Source organism: Hyaena hyaena, unplaced genomic scaffold (assembly GCF_003009895.1).
Source record: "Hyaena hyaena isolate Hyena2069 unplaced genomic scaffold, ASM300989v1 scaffold_140, whole genome shotgun sequence".
NCBI classification, from domain to species: domain Eukaryota; kingdom Metazoa; phylum Chordata; class Mammalia; order Carnivora; family Hyaenidae; genus Hyaena; species Hyaena hyaena.
In genome coordinates, this window is record NW_024080772.1 from 1,710,430 (window position 1) to 1,733,088 (window position 22,659).

General features: G+C 39.3%; 1 protein-coding gene across 10 annotated transcripts in view; it reads left to right on the forward strand.

Annotated features, from left to right (window-relative positions):
• CLIP4 (CAP-Gly domain containing linker protein family member 4) overlaps positions 1–22,659 on the forward strand; it is an 83,822-nt gene that overhangs the window by 57,667 nt on the left and 3,496 nt on the right. For 6 of the 10 annotated variants that reach the window (XM_039238471.1, XM_039238475.1, XM_039238470.1 and 3 more), the window contains 6 exons: positions 1,345–1,434; positions 2,216–2,359; positions 5,907–6,041; positions 8,422–8,545; positions 12,795–12,859; positions 18,535–18,607. In XM_039238471.1, coding sequence (XP_039094402.1) covers positions 1,345–1,434; positions 2,216–2,359; positions 5,907–6,041; positions 8,422–8,545; positions 12,795–12,859; positions 18,535–18,607 — 631 coding nt within the window. Of the gene's footprint in view, positions 1–1,344; positions 1,435–2,215; positions 2,360–5,906; positions 6,042–8,421; positions 8,546–12,794; positions 12,860–18,534; positions 18,612–22,659 lie in introns of those variants that run through there. The other 4 variants (XM_039238478.1, XM_039238476.1, XM_039238480.1 and 1 more) reach the window with 4 other exon arrangements.

Here is a 22,659-nt window from a genome sequence, read left to right on the forward strand (position 1 = left end):
CCATTCTGCCTGTTGTAATAACTCCTCACTGGTCTGTGCTTCCTGCCTCTGCCCGTCTAGGTTCCTTCTAAATTTTGCTGCCAGGGTGATGTTATTCCCGTGTATGTTCGTGCCAGCCCTCTTTCACATGCAGTCTAGCAGAGATTCGTTCCTCCACAAGAGGACTGGTTCCTTATCGGGCCCCATCACCCCTGGAGATTCCACTCTGACCTGTCTATCCAGTCTTGCTTCTTCCACATCCCAAAGTGCTCTTTATTCCAGCCAAGCTACTCATCCTTCTCTGACCCCGTTTTTAAGATTTTTTTTCTTTTTGTCCATCTAGAATGCCTACCTTCAGTTCTTTCCGACCGTAAATCCGCTGTGCTCTGGAAGAAGTCTTACCTGTCCTTCAAGACCTATCTCACAGTATCATCTTCTCGAGGCGTTAATTTATCTTTGTAGCCACGATTATCCTCTCCCTTTTCCATGTTAGCGTTTATCCATAAATGCCCTCATATTTTAGTGATGTAATTATCCCTGCTCCCATCTATCTGGACTGAAAAAGGTGCTTCTGTCAGGCTGAGACCATGTCCTGCTCATGTTTGTGATGCTCAGAGTATAGTTCTTCGCTCCAGTGCTTCCTAAGTGAGAAGAATTGGAATGGATGCTTGATGGAATTTAAAACTGGGTGTAGTCCATTAGGTTTCCTATTTAAATAGTTTGGTTCTGGAGAATGGAAACAGAAGTCTGAATAAGGCAAAATATTATTCGTGGGCTTTTTCTTTTTTAGAGTGAGTTGTTTGTGAGACTTGGACGTGGCAGAGAGTGTGGGGTTTCTTACTGTGTGACATTCACTTTGATGAACAGTGGCCATCATGATTTGCAAAAATTTTTACCCAGAATTCACTATCTAAATAGAAAATCTGTTGTGATGGATTTGCACGCACGTGAGTGAGATCTGTAAGTTGTCTGCAAGTCCTAGCGGGTGGACGACAGTGAGGTTCCCTCTACCTGCTGGCATCGTGCTGACACACTACTGACTGTGTGAGGTGTCAGACAACTAGGTAACTGTGCTTTAAATGTTGTTCAGAATTTTGAATTCCTTAGTGGATTGTTAAATAGGTTTAAAAGAGACTTTAGTGGTGTTTGAAGAAATTGGGGTTTGCACAAGGGCTAAGAACGCATTTCCTCCCCTCTTTTTGTAATGAAATATTGGTCCCTGCTGTCTGTGAATTGATTATCCGACATGTTTTCAGAAGTGGATAACATTTAGATAATGAGGGATGTCTGTACATTAAAAAAGCAAGTACATTTTTATGTTTAATGTTAAGGTTCTTGCTGAAAGTGTTTGTTTCTATGTGGCAGGATTAATGACCTCAAAAAAAGACAGTACTTCTGAATCAACACTTTCATTGCCGCCTGGAGAAGAATCAAAATCTGTAACAGACAAAGATGGTAAGATAATTCTATAACTTCCATTCTAAAAATGTAATTTACTGATGGAACTTTAAAATATTATAGTGATAAAGCTTATATGGGTGCTAAGTTTTAAAGTTTTTAAGTAAAAAATCATTAAAGTAGGAAATCATCCTTGAAAATACCTTAAGCAGCTCTTTATAAAGTATATACATGGTTTTGGTATAAAATCCTATACTGTGCATCTGTGTACACTTAAATTAGAGAACAACTGGATTAGATTAAGAGGGAGACTGAAAGGAAATTCCACAGTGTAGACGGCTTCATAAGAATGTTTCAAAGTTGCCTTCAGCTGTCAAATCATTGGGTGAATAGAGCATGGATAGAAAATTCAAGAGTATTCCTACTTGCCTTCACTGACTCAAAACATTTTAATACTACCTTTTTGTTACCTTAAATTAATAGCATTTAAAAAATATGAATAAGATGGATTCTACTAAGCCATCTAGAGTGGGAGGTGAAAGAGAGTGGTGGGGAGAAAGGGAGGTAATCAGCTTCAGTTAATGATGTGACGGAACTCTCCTGTATGAAAGTGTCTTCATACAGCGTGGATCCTTAAAATACAGTTGCTTGTGTTATAAAGTCTTGTCTGTATGAGCTACAATATACTTGGATGAAACCAGGCATTTAATTCAACACTAGATAATCCACAGAGGAAGCTAAATGGAGGGTTTCAGAGGGATTTACCTGGAAAAGCATCTTATTGGTTCATTTCTTATTTTCCACCCTTCTATATGTTCTTTTCCTTTACCTGTTTTAGTTACCCTGCTTGGATCCATCAGCACCTCCTCCTCCACATCGTCTTTGGAGCACAAACCAAGCCACCCCAAGAAGCCGAATGCACGTAGCAATAACAAGAAGACAATGAGCAAAAGCCCGTCTGTCTCATCTAGAGCCAGTGCTGGTATCTATGGCTTTTTCAACCAGGCTTTCTTGGTGTTTTTTATCTTGGTTTGTTTGTAAGTAGATTTGCTCTTTTTAAATGTGTAGAAGGACACTTTTACTTCAGTCAGATTGAACCACTTGTACTCTTTTGTCTTTCCTGTGGCCCCACCTCTGCCCCCTTCGTGAGCACCCTCCGTCTCCCTGCCTCTCTCCTGGGGCCTCTGCCATTTCCCTTCTCTGGACCTACTTCTTCCCTCTCCCATGCATCTAATGCCTTTGGCCCTGTAAGGGTTATTTTAGAACTTTATGATAGCTCCTCGAATATGTGGAAACCATAGGGTTATTATCTGATTTCTTTTCTAATCTGGACCTAAATAACAATAACTAACGTGGATTGCATACTTATTATTTCAGGTTCTAGTCTAAGCATTTTATATACCTTATTTCACTTAATTCTCAAAACAAACCATGGGTAGGTACTATTATTATCATCCTCATTTTATGAATGAGGAAACTGAGACTCAGAGAGGGAAGTCATCGGTGCCTGATAGCGATTTCTAAGTGGGACACCTGGGCTTTATCCTGAGGTCCATCTGATGCTTTCCCTGCTGCTGTTATGGTTTGCCTTCGTCCCAGCTCTTCCTCATGCTCCCGGGTCTCCAGACCCCTCACGGCCAGCCCGTAGAGAGCTGTGCCTGTCAGCACAAGGACATGTAAGGCTCTCCTGCAGTTTGCCGACCACACTCAATCGTTGGCTTCATTTTGCTGCTCCATATAGGGCTGTAATGTAGTTTTTATTTAGCTTAATGTTAGAGGTTTTATTCCTCTGAATTTTGTTTCTTACATCTGGAATATTAGCTTTTTCACATACTTTTGTGTCATCTGCATATTAAAGTTCAAGTCCTTGTTTAAAACTATGTAGGAGAGGGTCAAAGGCTCTCCTAATAGGCTGATGATGGTAGCCTGCTCTGATGGGACTTTTATTTATTTATTTATTTTTTATGTTTGAGAGAGCGAGCGAGAGCGAGAGAGTGAGCAGGGGAGGAGCAGAGAGGGAGGGAGACACAGAATCTGAAGCAGGCTGTAGACTCTGAGCTGTCAGCACAGAGCCTGACACGGGGCTCAAACCCACTAGCTGTGGGATTGTGACCTGAGCTGAAGTTGCAAGCTTAACCGACTGAGCCACCCAGGCACCCCTGATGGGGATTTTTAAGTCGCAGTGAGTCCTGCCCAACCTCGTGCAGCCCATATTTCTCCGGTTGCATGTAAGCATATAGAAAGCGCTTCATAGCAGACTTCTCGCCCAAATCAACATACATGGAATATGTTGCAGTTCACTTATTTACTTACATAGCAACCTTGTCCAGAAAGGAAATGAAACAATTTTGGTGTGAATTGTTTTTAGTGAACCTCATAATAACGACCAGATTCTCTTTTGAATACTTGTAACAGTCGTACTGAGCCAATATTTTATTTTAGAAAATGTTCATGACAGGATTTTTTTTCTCTTTAAAACACTGGCTGTACGTGGTGGGGAGGAGCCCTCAGCAGTAGCACTGGCATCACAAACTTACAGGTCGGGACTGTAAAAGCATAGAACCCAGAAGTTTTGCCTGAAATTGTTCACTTGGAGCCTGTATTTCCTGAGTAGACGCTCTTTCCCTTGCAGGCTGTTTCTGTCCAGCCCCCAAAGAATGGAGGTGAGAGGACAGGCATGCTTGCCCTCATTTTATTCACATTCATATAAAGCCTCCTTCACTTGGCATTTGGGCTTTTGAATTACCCTTTTTACCCATTGTAAGAAGTCTACATATTTAATGTTTTTCCCTTTTTATAAATGTGAGTGGTATGTAGGCTTAGATAATAGTAGATGAAGAGAGTTGTCAATTAGAGTGAGAAAGAGGACCTTCTAGGAGCGGAGGGAGAGAACAGGAGATGCGTGAGAAAAAAAAGTCCATGTTGGGGAGCCCAGAGACATTTCCCCAGGATGCTTTCCAAGAGTGAGTAGATATTTCACTCTTTCTGTAGGTTTGCATTTGAGGGATGCAGACATACGGGGAGGTTAGGATACAGAGGAGCAGAAGGAACGGAGCAGGGGAATGGCAGAGGTAGGCGAGGTCTGTGTTCTCAGCGTCATTGTATCCATTGTTGACTGTGCTGTCCTTTGTCCGTGAGATAGCCTGGGGACGCACCTGAGGACTTGGGCTCACCACAGGGCCCCGGGGCTTTAATCCCGGTATGCCCTTGCCTTGGGAACACCCTGTTTTAGTTAATTCCTGAGTTTGTATCTTATCTATAATTATAATTCTATGAAAAGCACTTTGTAAACTGTGAAGTGCTGTGGAAATATTAGTTATTGTGAGAATCTAAGACTTTTTAGTATAGCACTTTATCCAGACCTTCCTTCTCTCTGGGTTTATGTTCCCCATTTGTTCCCATATCTTTAGTTTCTCTCCCTTTGGCAGTGTGACTAATCCCCTGTCCTTTGCCTCCCAGATTACAGCTATTCAGCTCTGTTTATGGACTGATGGGAGGAGCCTCAAGGGCCCACTTTTTCTCTGTTATAGCAGAACAGCTTTCTAGACAGTCTTTCTCTAGGACTTCCAATGTTTCAGGGTGGGCATTTCAGGGATTAGGTTTGAATCAAGGGGAGGGGGAGTGATTTCCTTCCTAATAAGGAAATCGGTTTGAAGTAATTGGAAACTTAAAGCAATTTTCACTCTGAAATCACATTCCTGTGTGTATATCATACACCAAGTCCCAATGAATTAGTCTCTGAATCTAGCATTTTAGTAGAACTGGGATTGGTACGATACAGTGTGTGGGCCAAACCCAGCCCACCCCCCATTTGGTAAAGTTGTACTGGAACACGCCCTGCCCCATTCTGTGTCCCCGTGCACTTGGGCTGCAGTAGCAGAGCTGCGTCGCTGTGACAGAGATGGCATTGCCTGCACAGACTGAAATCCTCGCTCTCTGGCCCTTTGCAGAGAAAGTGCACTGGCCAGTGTTCTGGTAGAGCGTGCCCCTGGTGATCTGCATAGAATGGATACTGGTCCAGGAACCATGTGTATTAAATTCCCACCACAATAATTTTTTCAGGAAACCCTTCAAAATTTTTTTGAATATATTGACCTCACATGTGAGAGCCATGGTTGTAGATGATGTATATAATGAAAGGTGTCGCGGGGCACCTGGGTGGCTCAGTCTGTTGAGCCTCCGACTTCAGCTCATGTCATGATCTCACGTCTTGTGAGTTCGAGCCCCACATTGGGCTCTGTGCTGAGATCCTGGAGCCTGCTTCAGATTCTGTGTTTCCCTTTCTCTCTGTCCCTTCCCCACTCATTCCCTCTCCCTCTCTCTCCACTTCTCTCTCTCTCAAAAATAAGCATTAAAAAAACATTTAAAAAATAATGAAAGGCGTCATATGTTGAAATCTCCACCTAGCTAGACTGGTTAGAATACATAGTGATTTTTTGGGCTAATATGCTTTTTGAGTTTGTTTGTTTTTTTCCCTCCTTTGCTTTTTCTCCTGCCCTTTCCCCTTCCTCCACCAACCAATTAAACAGGTTTGAATTCCTCAGCAGCATCTGTAGCAAATAACAGCCGCTGTTCCGGGGAGCTCCGCCTGGGAGATCGTGTGCTGGTGGTAGGCCAGAGAATTGGTGTCATTAGGTTCTTCGGGACAACGAACTTTGCTCCAGGTAACTTGTCTGTGCGTTCTTTCCTCAATTTGCATGCTTTAGAATACAAAGGTTTAAAATTTTACACGTGGGTAAAACTTAACCGTAGAGAATTCTAGATTAACAGCTGACACGGATGTTAGCTCTGATACCGAGAAAGCAATACAGTGATAAAACCACGAACTGTTTGTACTCAGGTTGACTGTTGTCCGTAATTTTTCCTTGCCAGCTGTGTTTTAAATTGTTTGGTGTTAAAATTAGTTGTTATTCTCCAACTTCACTCTCACTGATTGCCAAGCGTGCTAAATAACAGAGAGAAGATATTAGGATTAGATATTTGCTGAGGGTAATCTTAAAATGAGTTCACAGCATAGAGCATTTATCAGAGTGGCTTGGAGAGAAAAGCCAACAACAGGGTTCAAGGGAAGATGAAAAAGCTTTTGTGCACCCTGGGACCTTAAAAACACACGTTTGTGTATTTATATATTCATTCAAGCCTAGACTTAATAATTGTGTTTCCAAAAGTAAAGATTAGTTTTCTTTTGCATTTTCAGTGATTTTAATTTCAAATGTAGAAGCTGGTTGAATGAAACCATGTTTGTGTGTTTTAAGTGGCAATATGCTATTTTGACACATGGTGGCATTGCAGCATTTGAGGAAAAGGTTACCTAGACCATTGATTTCAAGTTTGGAGCATTCTGTCAAGGACCGTGAAAGATCTGAGATTTTATCCGACCTGTGTAGGTGATCCGTTAGCTTGCCACAGCTTCCTAGATGCTAATGGAAGACATTAGGCTCCTGATTCAGACACAAGCCTTTCATACTCACAGCAGTGGCAGAAACCAGCGAGTCAGCGTTTAAACCCTTGCACTTGCTCCCTGAGCCCCATTCCCGGGGGCGACACCCGCCATGTTTTATGCTACCAGAGAAGGGCTCTGAGCGTAAGGGATCAGAACCTCTGTGTTACACGACAAGCTTGCCTGTGTTTTGCATGGGCCGGCCGCCCGCACTCTCTGTCCTCCAAGGCCTTCCTCTTTGCAGATACCCATGGACAGTCAGTGCCTCTGTTCATAAAACATGCAGAAACATGAGCGAGCCATGGAGATTTGTCTCCCCACATAGACTTTTTCATTATACTGCTTATAATTGCAATCCAGTTAATTGATTTGAGATGGGCTATGTGTTGTATAATTCATGTCTCTCATAGGTCTCCAGGTAGTAATTGAGATTAGTTAGGATGGTCTTAATACAGTTCTCAAATAAAAACTTAAGAATCCCAAAGGTAGGGTATTTTTTCACAATCTCCATGTCTTTGGAGTTCCCTTTCTCTCTATTAAACAAGTTTAGAATGGTTCGATACATTGACTTTTAATTTTTAATTCCTGATATTAAGCATTTAGAAATTTGTGAAGTCATAAGAAAACATAGACATTGGAAACTTTTCTGTTAAAGTCATTCTGTCCTTTTTTTTTTTTTTTTAATGTTTTATTTATTTCTGAGAGAGAGAGAGACAGTGTGAGCAGAGGAGGGTCAGAGAGAGAGGGAGACACAGAATCTGAAGCAGGCTCCAGGCTCTGAGCTGTCAGCACAGGGCCCAATGTGGGGTTTGAACCCACAAATTATGAAATCATGACCTGAGTGGAAGTTGGATGCTTAACCAACTAAGCCACCCAGGCACCTCTAAATCATTAGACACTTAAAAAAAATTTTTTTAATGTCATTATTTATTTATTTATTTATTTATTTATTTGTTTGTTTATGTTTGAGAGACAGAGAGGGAGCGGGGGAGGAGCAGAGAGAGAGGGAGACATAGAATCTGAAGCAGGCTCCAGGCTCTGAGCTGTCATTACAGAGCCTGATGCTGGGCTCGAACCCACAGACTGTGAGATCATGACCTGAGCCGAAGTCGGACGCTTAACTGACTGAGCCACCCAGGGACCTCAACCTTCTTTAATTATTTAAGAACTATTTGTGGTGTTGTAATGTGGGGAGGATAAAAATGAAAAGATTGTATGTTCCTTTTATGATTTATACAGTTCGGTATTTTTTTGTACTGTGCTTCTCTTAAACACACCGTATTCCTGAGTCAAGGAGAGTTTGTTTTTCATTATAGCTTTTAGATATATTTTGGTCATACACAACTTGCATAATAATTTGTGCCAAATTTGTATACTTTCTTTCTCTCCTTTAACATACAACTCTGTAATTCGGCTTGTAAAATGTTTTTCCTATTTTTTCAAATTTTCAAATTTTATTATTTGAAGGCTCAGTGATCATGATGCTCTTTCATCATTTTGGTCATATGTGAAAATGCCAAGCCACCCAGGCTTTGGGTTTTATAATAACCTAACAATTTTGGATAAAGTGCAGATGCTTTTAAAATTCAGTGTTCTTGTTCTAGGATATTGGTATGGTATAGAGCTCGAGAAACCCCATGGCAAGAATGATGGTTCAGTTGGAGGTGTGCAGTATTTTAGTTGTTCTCCAAGATACGGAATATTTGCTCCACCATCCAGGGTTCAAAGGTGAGAACAATGGCATTTATGTCTATTCACAAGACCTTTTTGTAATTTGCAATGGTTTATAGTGAGAGTTCCTCATTTTGTAGTAAAAACATGCACTGCACCGACTTCAGCTCATGTCTTCTTTCAAGGGGTTAACCAACCACCTTCTTCAGAGAGAAGGCTCATGGAAAGCTAAATTTGCTTTGCTGAGGATTTGCAATTTTAAAACCCTCCTTTATTCCTCATTTGCAAACCCTATGAGTATGTGTAGGCTATTAGAAGTGGCGTTTGCTGCTAAGAACAGTGAGAGCAGCAAGCTTAATCTGTCATGCAAACAAAAGTAAAAATGCTCTCTGATTGCTTCAGTCACATCCTAACTACATTAAATTTCCTGCCAGCAGGCACCCCATTCATTCTCCTACAAACCTAATGGAACCAAAATGGCTTTTTCCTCTGATTTCTTTAGTTTTCAAAAATAGATAGGCAGTAGATCTTTGGGGGAAGTGAAGCTTTAAGGATTTATATATAATATACCTCCTCGGTGTTTCTCCTTAAGATGGTACACTTTTGTAGCAGCTCACTCTGGCTTTAAAAAAAAAATAAGTTGAGAAGAAATGAGTCCTTGTGAAATTCCAGGTTCCATTATGGGAAATGATTTATGTGCTGAAAGAAGTTGGCTCGACGTGCTTTTCAGGAGATGGGAAATGGGATACTAATCTTTAAATAGGAAATAACATAGATGGTGTAATCACCTTCATGAGACTGGATCTGCCATCACATCCCGAGAGTCCCATCTAGTCCCTTCTAGCTAGACTGTGTGACTGCCTCTTGGCACATTATGTCTCTTTTCCTCCTCACTTTGTTGTTTCTCTTAATAATTACATATAATTTTTATATTAATTTCCTTCTTTGATGTACTTGATATAGCTTTTTCTTATTACTTATAACAATAGAGTATTGAACATCTATAATGCTTTGCAGTTTATGAGGTATCTTCAATTAAATGTTGTTTCATTTGATCCTAGTAAGTATTTGGTCAAGCAAGCTGGTAAATAACAGTAACTAGGACAAAAATATATTGAGCATTTAATAAATGTTGGGCTCTCTACAGTCTTTTTTAGATGCATATTTCAAACCCAGAGAGTTGTAAGGTATTATTTTGCCAATGAAGAGAAGTTTCAAGAGGTAAAGTGACTTAGCTAAAGTCATATAGTTTGTGTAGGGAAGTGAAAGTTTTCCTCTACTATCTGAGGGTCAGTAGCTGAGTAGGGGGTGGGATGGAGTGTCTGTGAATTAGATTGACAACAGAGAGATTAACAGGAGAAAAGGCATACAAATTTATTACATTTAAAATTACAAGCACCTGGGCACCATAGAAAGACATGAATACCCAAAGGAGTGGTGGGATTAGAGAGCTTCTAGACCATCTTAGGAGAAAGGCCACTGAAGGGAGGGCAGGTGGTTTTTAGGACAGATAATGGGGCCCTTAGGTAAAACGGGTGGGAGTTAAGATAGTTTGTGACAGCGTCTGTCTGGGTGTGATGTTAACTTCCCCTCTCCTCCCCTGTGAGTCTTCCCTGCTTGATGTAGCTTGGGGAGGGCATACCTGATATTCGAGTCCTTCTCTTTGGAGCACCTGTTTTAGGCAGATAAGGAGAGTTCAGAGAAAGCCTCTTCTTGCATTCGGTGATTCTCAAACGTCTTTAATTCAAAATAATCCTTATGGCAGAGCGGCATGTTTGGGAGTGGCTTATTTCGATCTCTCCTACACTACTTAATGATGGAGCTGGACTCGGCCTGGGTTTGTTATTTTGTTGTTGTTTCTCCTAAGCCCCTGCTTTTAGATGGTTTGCTGTTTTTTGGTAGGTGCTTGATAAATAAAGAAAAAGAGATACTAGCCAGTGAACAGTACTTCTGTCACTGGGCCAGCACAGTGTAGAGCTCTCGTGTATTGTTCACTGCTCGGCAGCTCCCTGTAGGTCAGGGGCTGTGATACACCTGGCTCACAGGTGGCGCTTACAGGTGAGGCCATGAAGGCACAGGGAAGTAAGCAGGCATGCACAGCTTCCAAGTGGGGCTTTGAACGTAAGTGGTTTAATATCAGAATGTGTGTTCTTAACCACTACCCTGTAACGAGTAAAAGAGGGTTGGTGCATTTATTTAGGACCTATGTCTTATTTATGATTCATTTAGAGTAAAATCCATACTAAATCCCCAGTCTTTTGGGTTCTCTTAGTACTTTTTATTTTTCATCTTTGAGAGAGAGAGAGACAGAGTGTGAGTGGGTTGGGTAAGGGGCAGAGAGAGAGGGAGACACAGAATCTGAAGCAGGCTCCAGGCTGTCAGCACAGAGCCCAATGTGGGGCTTGAACCCATGAACTGTGAGATCATGACTTGGGCCAAAGTCAGATGCTTAACCCACTGAGCCACCCAGGTGCCCTGGGTTCTCTTATTACTTTGGACAAATATCCATTAACACATTGTTACAGTCTCTTACAAGTTTTGTCTCCCAGTCATGAGGACCGGGGTTCTTCATATTATGTTTGATTGCCCAGAGGACATAGTTGAGCATATTTTGGGCATGTAGATACTGACCAAATCTACTGCAGTTTTTTTTTTTTTATGCTGTAACAGTTTTTTTCCCCCTTTTATATTGTGAAGCCACTTTCTTTCTCATGGTTTCATGTTCTTTTTCTTGCTTTGTTTATGGAACACGTGGTTTTTGCCTTTTTTTTCCCCTCGCCTTCTAGCCTTCTATTTGGTCTTCTTTAAGGTGATTCATTTAAAAGCACCCCCCTCTTCTTAGAAGATACAGGGCTCTCTCTCTAAATGAACTGCTATCTCAATCCAGCTGTCTTCCTGTCATCTTCTGATTGTCTCATTCATCATCATCAAATACTATTAAGTGTCTTTTAGCACTTTGTGCTGTGCTAGGCATTCTATAAGCAAATAAAACAGACATGGTCCCTGATTTTGAGGAATTTCTAATTTAAACCAGCTTTGGAGCTCTTTAAAGATACCACTGATCTTCAAAAAGAAAGAAATTTAACTAGGGACTGCTTGAGGACAGTCTTAATAACGTAGTGACCAATCAAAATTTCACTCCTCTCAGATTGTAGCTGGCTTCCTCTCTCCCCCCTTCCATTAAAAGGAATGTGCCTCCTGTTTGAGAATCTTTGCACATGTTATTTCCTCTGCTTTGATAGCTTTCTACTATCACCCAGATTTTATTTAGTTAATACCTTTTCTTCCATTAACATATAAATCAACCTATTTCTTTGCAGAAATTCTTAGAAAATATACCGACTAGATCTGATCTCCTCTACCTACCTCCCTGTTTTCTGTCTGCGTGGTCTTCATCATCACAGTATTTTCTTATTCTTAGTTCTCACCATTAGGTACTTATTATTAATGAGCTGATCACTTTTAGAATTAAGTTCTTCTCAACCAGCCATCACCATCTAATTATCCGTCCTCTTCATCAAGTCATAGTCTTTGCGTTCAGCAGTCTCACTGATTGCTGTAGTGTGTATGTCATGTAAAAATGACGCATGTTGAATTGTAAGGTGGAATTGCAAATATTGCGGGAGTTGCAGAATTTCTTGATGGTGACCAAGTGTCCTGGAAGAAGTGATTGACAGAAAGAAGGCTTTGTGGGTTAGGTCAGTAAACAACTGAAAGTAAATGGGACTGCTGGGATTCGCTTTTTAAAAAATAAAGAATGATTTGAATATAAAAAAAACATAGTCCTGTCAGGAGAGTTACCTTTACGGTGTGCTTAGGGTCAAAGAGAAAGTAAAAGACATTGAATTGTATCTGGTTGTGCAGTTTTATCGAAAATCACATACATACACAGACTGAGTCAGCATTTGATTTTCAATTAAAAAATGTGATGTTTTTACAATTCTGATTGAACATTTGTTAAATTTAATATAAAACATTTATTTTCATATTACTTACTTTTATCTTTGAAGATAAAGTTCCAGAGAAATAAAGCCAGGTGTCTATTTTAAGTGAATTCACTTTAAGTTGACTTTTTCTTCATTAACCATCCTTAAACAGCAAGGGGCTCTTCTATTTTATTACTGCCTGTATCCGATGCTAGCTTGAAGTTCATTTCTGACTTCTAATAGATGCTCGATGCATGTTTGTTGAATAGTGAAATAGGAAATAACTGTTGGTGTGAAAACCTCATTTGAGAGCCAGTCTTAAGTCTGAAGACCTGCTCCTTCTTCTAATGAGGTTTGCAGTACTTTTGTTTTATTCACAGGGTAACAGACTCCATGGATACTCTTTCAGAAATTTCCTCGAATAAACAGAGTCATTCTTATCCCGGTAGGTTTTCACAATTTTATGTTCCTACTAATTGTTCCTTTGCTTTTATTTATTGAAAATTTTTTATTGTGAAGTATTTGTGTACATAAAAGGGCATATAAATGTATTTATACAGTTAATGTAATAATAAAGCAAACATCTTTTACCCATTTGCTAGCTGAAGATGACCTGTACTGTGGGAGCCTCGAAATGTCCCCCAGTCCCCTCTGCCTCCCTTTTCGAATACTTTGTCCTCAGGTTATGAGCCTTGAACTTTACGATAATTATTCCCTTGATTTACTTTATATCTTTATCACCCATATCTATTTGTTAATATATAGAGATATATATTAATAATATTAATTAATATTAATAATAATATATAAAAATACAAATATATATGTATTTGGTTGTTATTGCCTATTTTGTTAGTGTTCCATTAAAATATATTATTTATTCTATATTTGATGGATATTTGTGTTATATCTTTGTTTTTACTGTTACAAACTAGACTGTGGTACATATTTGCAGAAGTTTCTCTAGGATCGCCAGGCGTGGTCTATCCATGTCTTCAGCCTTGCTGGGCAGCGCCGGACTGTTGGCAGTGCATGTACTCATGAGCGGGATGAGAGCCTCGGCTGCTTCTTCTCTCCCAATACTAGTTCTGCTTGATTAACAAATCTTCGCCCATCTGATGGATTCAAATTGTATCTCGTGGCTTTAACTTGTATTTTCCAGATTACAAATGAGGTTGAGCCTCGTTGCTTTCATGTTTATGAGCCATTTGCATTTCCTCTTTTATGACCTAACTGTTCAAGTCTCTTGCCCATTTTTCTTTTGGTTGGCTTCTCTTATTCATTTGTAGGTTTCTTTATATACCTCGGACACTAATATTTTGCTAGTTTTGTGTGTGGCGAATATCTTGCTTGCCTGTCCAGTGTCTTTTGAGAAAACAGAAATATTTAAATTTTAAGTAGTCAAAATAGCAAGCTATTATGTTTCCCATGTTTTGTCTTAAGAAATCTTTTCCGGAAACAGACCTCACACAGATATTTTCGTATACTGCTTTCTAAAAGTTTTGTATTTTTGCTTTTCGTATTTGTCAATTCACCTGGAATTTTGTGTATGGTAAGGATCTGATTTCATTTTTTTTCCATTGGATAACCAGTGATTTGTATAATACCAGTCCTTAAATATTTGTGGAGATTAATTTTATGACTTATGGATTTTCACCATTCTAATAGGTGTGTAGTAGTAGCTCATTGTTGTTTCCATCTGAAATTCCCTGATGGTGTATGATGTTGTATTAGTTTGCTAGGACTAGCATAACAAAGTACCACAGACAGTGTGGCTTGAACAATAGAAATTTGTTTTTTCAGAATTCTGGAGGCAAAATCAAGGTGTTGCAGAGTTAGTTTCTTCTAAGGTTCATGCTGTGCCTTGTGGATGGTGGTCTTCCTCCCATATTTTAACAGTTCCTCTGTATGTGTCTGTGGTCTTAATCTCTTTTTATAAGGACACCAGTCATGGATTGGGGCTGACCTGTATGACCTGATTTTAACTTAATTGACACTTTAAAGCCTTGGGCTCCAAATACAGTCACATCCTGAGACCCTAGGGATTAGGATTTCAACATATGAATTTGGAGGTGGGGGCACAATTCAGCTGATGACACAGTTGGGGATCTCTGCATATATTTGCCATCTGTATATTTTCTTTGGTGAATTGTTCATTCTGGTCTTCTCATTTTTAAATTGTGTTCATTGTTTTTCTTATTACTGAGTTCTAAGAGTTTTTGTATATTCTGAATGCTAGATCTTTATCAGAATGTGTTTTGCATATCTTTTCTCTAGTCTGTGGTTTGTCTTTTCATTGTCTTAACAGTCTATCCCAGGGCAGAAGTTTTTAGTTTTAGTGAAGTCCAATCCAAGTTACCATTTCTTTCCCCATGTATTATGCTTTTGATGTTGTATCTAAAATGTCATTGTTAAACTGAAGGTTATCCTGATTTTCTTCTTTGTTATCTGCTTAGGAGTTTTATAGTCTTGTGTTTCCCATGTAGATATCTGATCCATGGAGTTAGTTTTTGTGAAAGGTGTTAAGTCTGTATTCTTTTTTTTTTTTTTCTTTTTGCATATTTTAGGACTGTTTGTTAAAAAATTTATCCTTCCTCCATTGAATTGCCTCTGATCTTTTGTCAAAGATCAGTTGACTATATTTGTGTTGGGTCTATTTCTGGGCTCTCTGTTCTGTTCCACTGATCAATTATCTTTCACTAATACCACATTGTCTTAATTAATGTAGCTTTATAGTAATTCTTCAAGTTTAGTAGTGTCAGTCTTCATGATCTTCTCCTGCAATATTATGCCAGTTATTCTGGGCCTTTTGTCTCTCCATAGATACTTTCCAGTTGGTTGATATCTACAAAATAATTTGTTGGGATTTTGATTGGGATTGCATTAATTATATAGATCAAATTGAGAAGAACATCTGAACAATATTGAGTCTTCATATCCATGAACATTGAATCCATTTATTTAGATAGATGATTTTATTCATTAGAGTTTTATAACTTTCCTCATAACGATTTTGTAAATGTTTTATTAGATTTATACTGGGGTGCCTGGGTGGCTCAGTCGGTTGAATGTCCGGCTTCGGCTCAGGTCACTATCTCACAGTTTGTGAGTTCGAGCCCCGCGTTGGGCTCTGTGCTGACAGCACAGAGCCTGGAGCCTGTTTTGGATTCTGTCTCCCTCTTTCTCTGCCCCTCCCCCACTCACGCTCTGTTTCTCTCTGTCTCTCAAAAATGAATAAACGTTAAAAAAAAGATTTATACCTATATATTTCTTTTTTTTTGGTGTTAATGTAAATGATATTGCTTTTTAAAGATTTCTTTTTACCTTATGTCAGCTTTCTTTTGGTCAAATATTGCTTAGTATATCTTTTTCTACTAGTTGTCTTGTAACTTCTATATCCTATGCTTTTGGAATACTCTCTAAATAGAATATGGTTGGATTTCACTTGTTAAAAAATTTTTGGTTTTACAATGTTTTCCTTTTAACCTGAGAGTTTCACTAATTACATTTATTATAAGTACTCGTATATTTGCATTTATTTATGCTGTTTTCAATTTTTTCAGTTTTTATACTTGTTTTTCTTTCTTGACTTTATTCTAGTTATATTTCTACCCCCTCTTTTTTTTCATTCCATTCTCTACTTGAAAGAAAGTTATACTCTACGAACATAGTTCTTAAAATTACTATAGGTCCTTTGACAAACATACTTAGCAAAGTCTAAAGTTAATCATTACATGTACTCTTTCCCAAATAATAGAAAATCCTTAGAAACTGAGTTATTCGTCTATTTTATTTCCCCTATGAATTTTGCATTATTACAATAAATTTTTAAGTTTATTTATTTAGTTTGAGAGAGAGAGAGAGAAAGAGCAAATGGGGGAGCAACAGAGAGAGAGGGGAGAGAGAATCCTAAGCAGCCTCCATGCTCAGTGTGGAGCCCTATGTAGGGTTCCATCTCAAAACTGTGAGATCATGGCCTGAGCTGAAATCAAGAGTCAGACACTTAGCCAACTGAGCCACCCAGGGACCCCTATTATAATAGTTTTTAAATATAATTAATAACCGATATTTATGACATAATATATAATTTATAATAACCAATATTTGCTCACATATTTACCAGTGTCATTAATCTTCAGAACTTTAACTCGGGATATTCCACTCCTACCACATGTATATTTTTTGAAATTTCTTTTAGAAAGTGTCTGTCAGTTTTTGACTTTTCTAATAATAGTTTTATTGGGTAAAACTAAAAATTGGTAAAAATTTGAGTTTGAGAGGTTTTCTCCCTGCATATTGACAATATAATTTTACTATTTTCATTCTTCTGTCACTTTTCTGAGAAGTCTATGAGTCTATCTAATCTATATGGTTGTAGGTAATTTGCCTTTCTTTTTGACTGCTGTTAAAGATCTTCTCTGTTTCCTTTGTGTTGTACAGTTTCACTATGACATGTCTAGATGGAGATTTCTTTTTATCCTGTTTGCTCTCATGAGTCTTCCTGGATCTGGGAATTATTGTCTTTGATAAATCCTGTAAAACTCTTGCCTGTACACTTAAAATAATATTTCCTCCTTCCACCTCTATATTATCTCCTTTGGAAGCTCTGATGAGTCGTGTGGTAGACTTTCCCATGCCTCTTTCATGTTTTTCACATTTTGGTCTCTAGACTGCATTCTCGACATCTTCAGCTCTATCTTCAAGTTTCCTGATTCTTCAGCCATGTTTATTATGCTGTTTAGTCCAGCCACAAAGTTTTAGTTACAAAATGTTCATTTCCTTGTTTCCTTTTCACAAATCTGTTGTCACTTATTTTCACTTGTTATTTCCCCATATTTTTTCTCTTATCTCTTTTAACATTTGAAATATTATCTTTTATTTTTTTAAGTAGTTTCATATCTGAAGTCTCTGTGTGTCTGATTCTGCCATCTGCTTCTGTGAGTCTAACTTATGGTACTTTCTTTGCTTGTGAATTTCATAATTTATTACTGTGAGATGCTTATTTTACTCAGAATTTAATGTACAGGAATTCTTTGAGGCCTGGGTTGATGCCTCCAGAGAGGATTGTGATTACTTCTGCCCCCTGGAGGCATTGACAGCCGGGGACTACTTTAATTTATAGTCTTTGCAGTTTTTCTTTTTATTACATAGATAAAATTTCTCTTATCTCAAATTTTGAAGAGAGAAAATTTTGCTGCCTTCTGAGCATTAAGGTTGACACAAGCTACTCTGTTTTATCTTTGTCAGAATGGTATTTCATTTTGTTTCTCATTTAACCTTACCCTGAGGGTGAGCTGGTTGGGATCCATGTTATAACTAAGAGTCTTGCATTAGAATCCCCATCTTCTTAGGCCCCAGGCTTTATGCCCTTTCCCATCTCTGGTGCAACCAGTAAGGCAGAAGACATAATTCTCTAGAATTTAGTGGCAATCCTGTGGCACTAAATGGTGCGTGGTTACTTCTCATGGTGTCTCTTTCTGGTTGTTGGTCTCTGAAATTTGCCTTCGTATCAGATCAATAACATTTTTTTTTTTAAGTACAGTTGTTTAAAATTATACTCACTTCAACTGAGAGAATCATTCAGCACATCTGGTCTGCCATAACTTTCCAGAAGTGGAAATCTTATTCTTTATTAAAAACTTTTAAAAATTTTACCTTTCATGAAATATATTTTTAAAATTATTCTGATACCAAGAATCATAAACTCTGAAATTTATTGTTCAATATTTTAAAAATGGAATATATTTAGTGATAGTGTTTTTAAACCATTTTATCCTTTTATATCATTTATCAAGATGCTAATAGTTGAGAATAAAAAGATTCAGCTTTATTATGCAGTTTTATTTGGTTTTCAAGAAGTTTTATAATAAAAACCTCCAAATGTAATGTCATGATCTTATTTATGCAAATACGCATAGTTTGTTGAGAAAGGTAAGATAAAAATTCATTAAAAAATCTAAACCACTGTTATATTCTGTATGTACTTAATTTGCTTTCTGTTTCTAAAGAAACATTGGGTACACTAGAACACCTATAGAAGAAATGATAAAAGATAACTTTTAATGAGGACTGGACATTTGTGATTTATCTTTCCTCTTTGACCTTAACTTTGACATTTAGGTTTTAGGAGAAGTTTCAGTACGACTTCGGCCTCTTCCCAAAAAGAGATTAACAGAAGAAATGCTTTTGCCAAGTGAGTATTAAGAAGATTTAGAAAAACGCTTTTCAAGATGAACATGACAGGATTCTGTGAAGGAAGGAAATAGATTTTGTAACTTTTACATTGCTCGGTAGAGTGTTAGCAATTAGGAGAAAAGGTGTGATGAGTGTATTCAGAAGAGTCCTCCCTCCCACCCTCACAAGCTCCATGAAAAATGTCACTGGTGACTGAGAGCGGGCACTGCGTTTATCTTCAGAGGAGTTAGTACCGTTAGTAAGAGCTGGAGGAATTTATGTTTTGTGTTATCATTGAATCGGGTGGATTGATTTTCAACTGTTTACCTATTTAGTCAGAGATTTGATTTAGTATTTTCGGCAACACATGAAAGAAATGTCAGGTCTGTCTGCATAAAGTGATCTTCCTGCTATTTTAAAAAACACTCCTACTTCCTCTAGTAGGGTATACTGCTCAAAATGCTTTTGTTGTTGTTTCTTTTTGGAATCTTTCTTTCTTTTTCATTTATTCTTATTTCCTTCAGACCCACTTTACTCCCCTGGATATTTTCCTGGCACTTTTGGAAACTTTTTTACTTTTAGAGAGCTATGAGCCTCTTCTAGATCAAATGGGTTAAGGAGTTTTTTTTTTCTTTTTTTTTTAATTTTTAATTCTTCCAGTTAATCTAAAGACTAATGCCAGGGCNGGGGGGGGGGGGGGGGGGGGGGGGGGGGGGGGGGGGGGGGGGGGGGGGGGGGGGGGGGGGGGGGGGGGGGGGGGGGGGGGGGGGGGGGGGCTGTGGGTGTGGGGCGGGGGGGGGGGGGGGGTGCTGTTTAAGATGGGCTGGCTGAGTAGGGAAGTGCATAGCCTTGCTTACATGTGGTGCTCTGGAAGCCACTGGAAATGGAGCCCAGGCACTGGGACGTGGAAGTCAGCTGAGCACTAGGCAGGTGGTTTATGTCATAATCTGGGCAAGAAGTTACTGGGGCATCACCAGGGTCTGAGATTTCACCTGCCAGTCCTGATTGTCCCAAGGCACTGCTAGGTGTTGCTTAGCAGAAGTGGCCAGGGTTTCTGGTTTTTCTCTTTCCACAAAACCTTCCCCAGTTTTGAGAATGTTGAAATTGGTCTCCTCACTTGAGTAGCTGAGAGAGTTAAGGGCCGTGACTCTCTGCTGCAGTTTCTTGAAGACATCCAAGGGTGCGTAGGCAGAATGGAGGAATTACCAGGAAGAGGCCACCTGGATATAAAGGACTCGGGGTGGGGGTGTCAGAGGCCATGCACCATGCTGGGGCTTGGAGAGCACGGTGTCCGGGGAGAGAGGGAAGAAGGAGAAATCAGAACCACGGGCTTATGCAGCAGGTGTGGTTATGCATCAGATAATGTCTGACATGAGGGGGGAACATCTTACTTCTCTTTGTTTTCTATAAAAATAAAAAGAAATCAAGCTTTACTGATACTTGTACAGATTGAGACTAGTACCTGTTTTAAAAAAAAAAGAGAAATACATGTTTAGTGAGGGTATAAAATCAACTTCTATAAAATTAGTTTTGTTTATAGAATACTGACTAAAATATTTGGTGGTCACTGTTCTAAAGAACAAAAGAAAGACTTTGAGTGTTAACAGGTATTAGGAGCCCTGTTTCTGATCTTGGAGTGGGGAGGGGGGGGCATTAGAACAACGGATGACCTTCTGTGGGCAGAGTTGGTCGGATGTTGTGCGTTATTAGGCTGGAAGCACAGTGTATTCTGAAGACTGTAGTTTGAAAAATGAGTTTATTGAGCTTCCCCAGGCACTACCATTTTCTAGTTTATTCATATGGAAATAAATGATACTTCAGAAGAAACCTGGAAAATGTAGAGGTGATGAAAATTCCTGGGGAGGAAACTTGAAGGATTTGGGCAAAGGACATGCCTGCCCCACATGAGAGAGGAAGTGAGAAGGGAACAGGATCTGTTTTTCTGCGTCATTTATTGAGATGACAGTGATGAATGCATTTCATTCAGGGGACAAAATGATGGAGAGGGGGCCGAAGCAATTCTTCTGTCTTCAGAACTCTCTGCCCCAAGAATGGGGGTAGACGGAAAAGGGGGTTGGGATTTGAACCGGGCCCCACAGCGACCTGGTCGTCACACACGTCCAGCCTGCATCTGTCTCTCTCCTGCCGCTCCTCCCCGTCCTTGCCAGCTTCTTTCAGCTCCTCTCATGTTATCACAGCGCGTCCCATGTGTGGAATCCAGCCGGTCGGCATGGTTTATGCGGTCAGCTCAAATGTGAATGTCTTCAGGCAGAACTCCTATAATCCGGTTTGCTGCGTGTTCCATTATTTCACCTCACCCGTTTGCATTTTCTGCCCACCCCGTGAAGCTTCTCAATTCTCAAACCCAGAATGGAGCCCGCGTTCACTGGCACGGCCCAGAAAGTCCTGCCGGCAGGCCCGGCTCCTGTCTGTTTCTCCTGACTTCGCTCTCCTGGTGATTTCCTCCTAAGTGAGGCTTAAGTGTCACTTCCTCACTGAGGTCTCTCCCCCCGCCCTCAAGGGACGATAGATTCTCTTTTGTGCTCCTTCTGCACCGTATACAGTCTTCATTGCAGCGTTTATAACATTTTACTGATTATTATGCACAAATCCTAGAATCCAGCCCCGGGCCTGCCATTTCATACGTGGTCAATTAATGTTTTTGAAATGAGTAAACAGAGCTCTGAAATGTACTGTAATTCCACGTTTCTCACTTCCCAGAGCTTTTAGAACTTTCACATAACTTGAATCAAAGCATTCTTTGAATGTTAAGTCTTTACCCAAACCATGAATTTTTGGCTTAGATCTTGAATTCATGTATTACTTCTTTCTTTTAAAGCCTTTTTGATTATGAAAGTCGATTGTACAACATTTGAAAAATTATAAAAAGCTAAGTACAGATAAAGACCATCTGGAATTTTATCACCTAGATGAGATTATCACTCCCATTTGGTGATTTATTTTCCCAATAAAAGCATGTATTTGAATTTTAAACAAAGTTGGACAAATCATACTCTTCATACCTTTTGAAAACGTTTTCCCTTAATAAATCCCCCATTCTTTAACAGATTTCCTTAGTGTGGCTTTTGTAAGGTCTTAAAGACTGTCCTGTGATATGGAAACATTTTTATGGCATTAAAATATAAATTAAAGAAATCATAATTTAACTGATAGTAGATGCCAAACTTTATATACATGCATCTATTTTCTCCCCTTTGTGTTTGTGTGTGTTCAGGTAAATATCAAGTTTTAGTTTCTTCCAGTTCTTTTCTATTTTCTAATTCATGTAAATTAGCTCTTTATTTGGAATTTATTTGGAATTTATTTTAACATATAGTGAGTAGTAAGAATCCTATTCTGTTTCCCCCAGATGACTTTTAACAACATCCCTAGTTGAATATTCACTCCTGTCCCACTGATGTGAAGTTTTCCTTTCTAATTACATAAGAAAAAAATTGTGTGTTTTTCTACAGTTTCTTTTCTGTGTCACATAAAAAGTACATTCCTGTGCCAGAGCCACACCGTTTTAATTACCGTAACTTTAGAATTTAACACGACCGCGCTGTAAGCCTGACTGTGTTAGTTTTCAGTCTTGTCTTAATCTCCAGCCCCTGTTCCTGGTTGGAAGAGCCTGGCCTTGGAGCCTGGACCACCTTGCCCATGGGCTCCATCTCTCCTCCTCCCCCTCATTAATCAAGCACACAGCTTAATTTTGTTTTGAGCCTCAGATTTCTCTTCCATTTGAAAGGAGATAATCTTTAGGTCAGTGGTTTGGGTGAGGTGGGAGGACGTCACAAGTGGGAAGTGCCTGGCACGCCGTGGGCGCTCAGAAGGTGATGGCGTCATTTCCGTGTGAACTTTATAGTGATTGTGTGCGGTCACAGACAGTGTCCGTCAGGGGTGAACTTGGGGAGAACCAACACATACATGTTTCTCTCCAGGAACAAAGCTCTTTTGTTTGTCTTTTGTATGTTCTTCAGTAAAGGTGAGTACTTTTTCTAACGGGTACTAGGTATTCTCTGTTAACTTTAGCATTGTTATTTGTGCAGTTGACATGATAGAGAATACTTT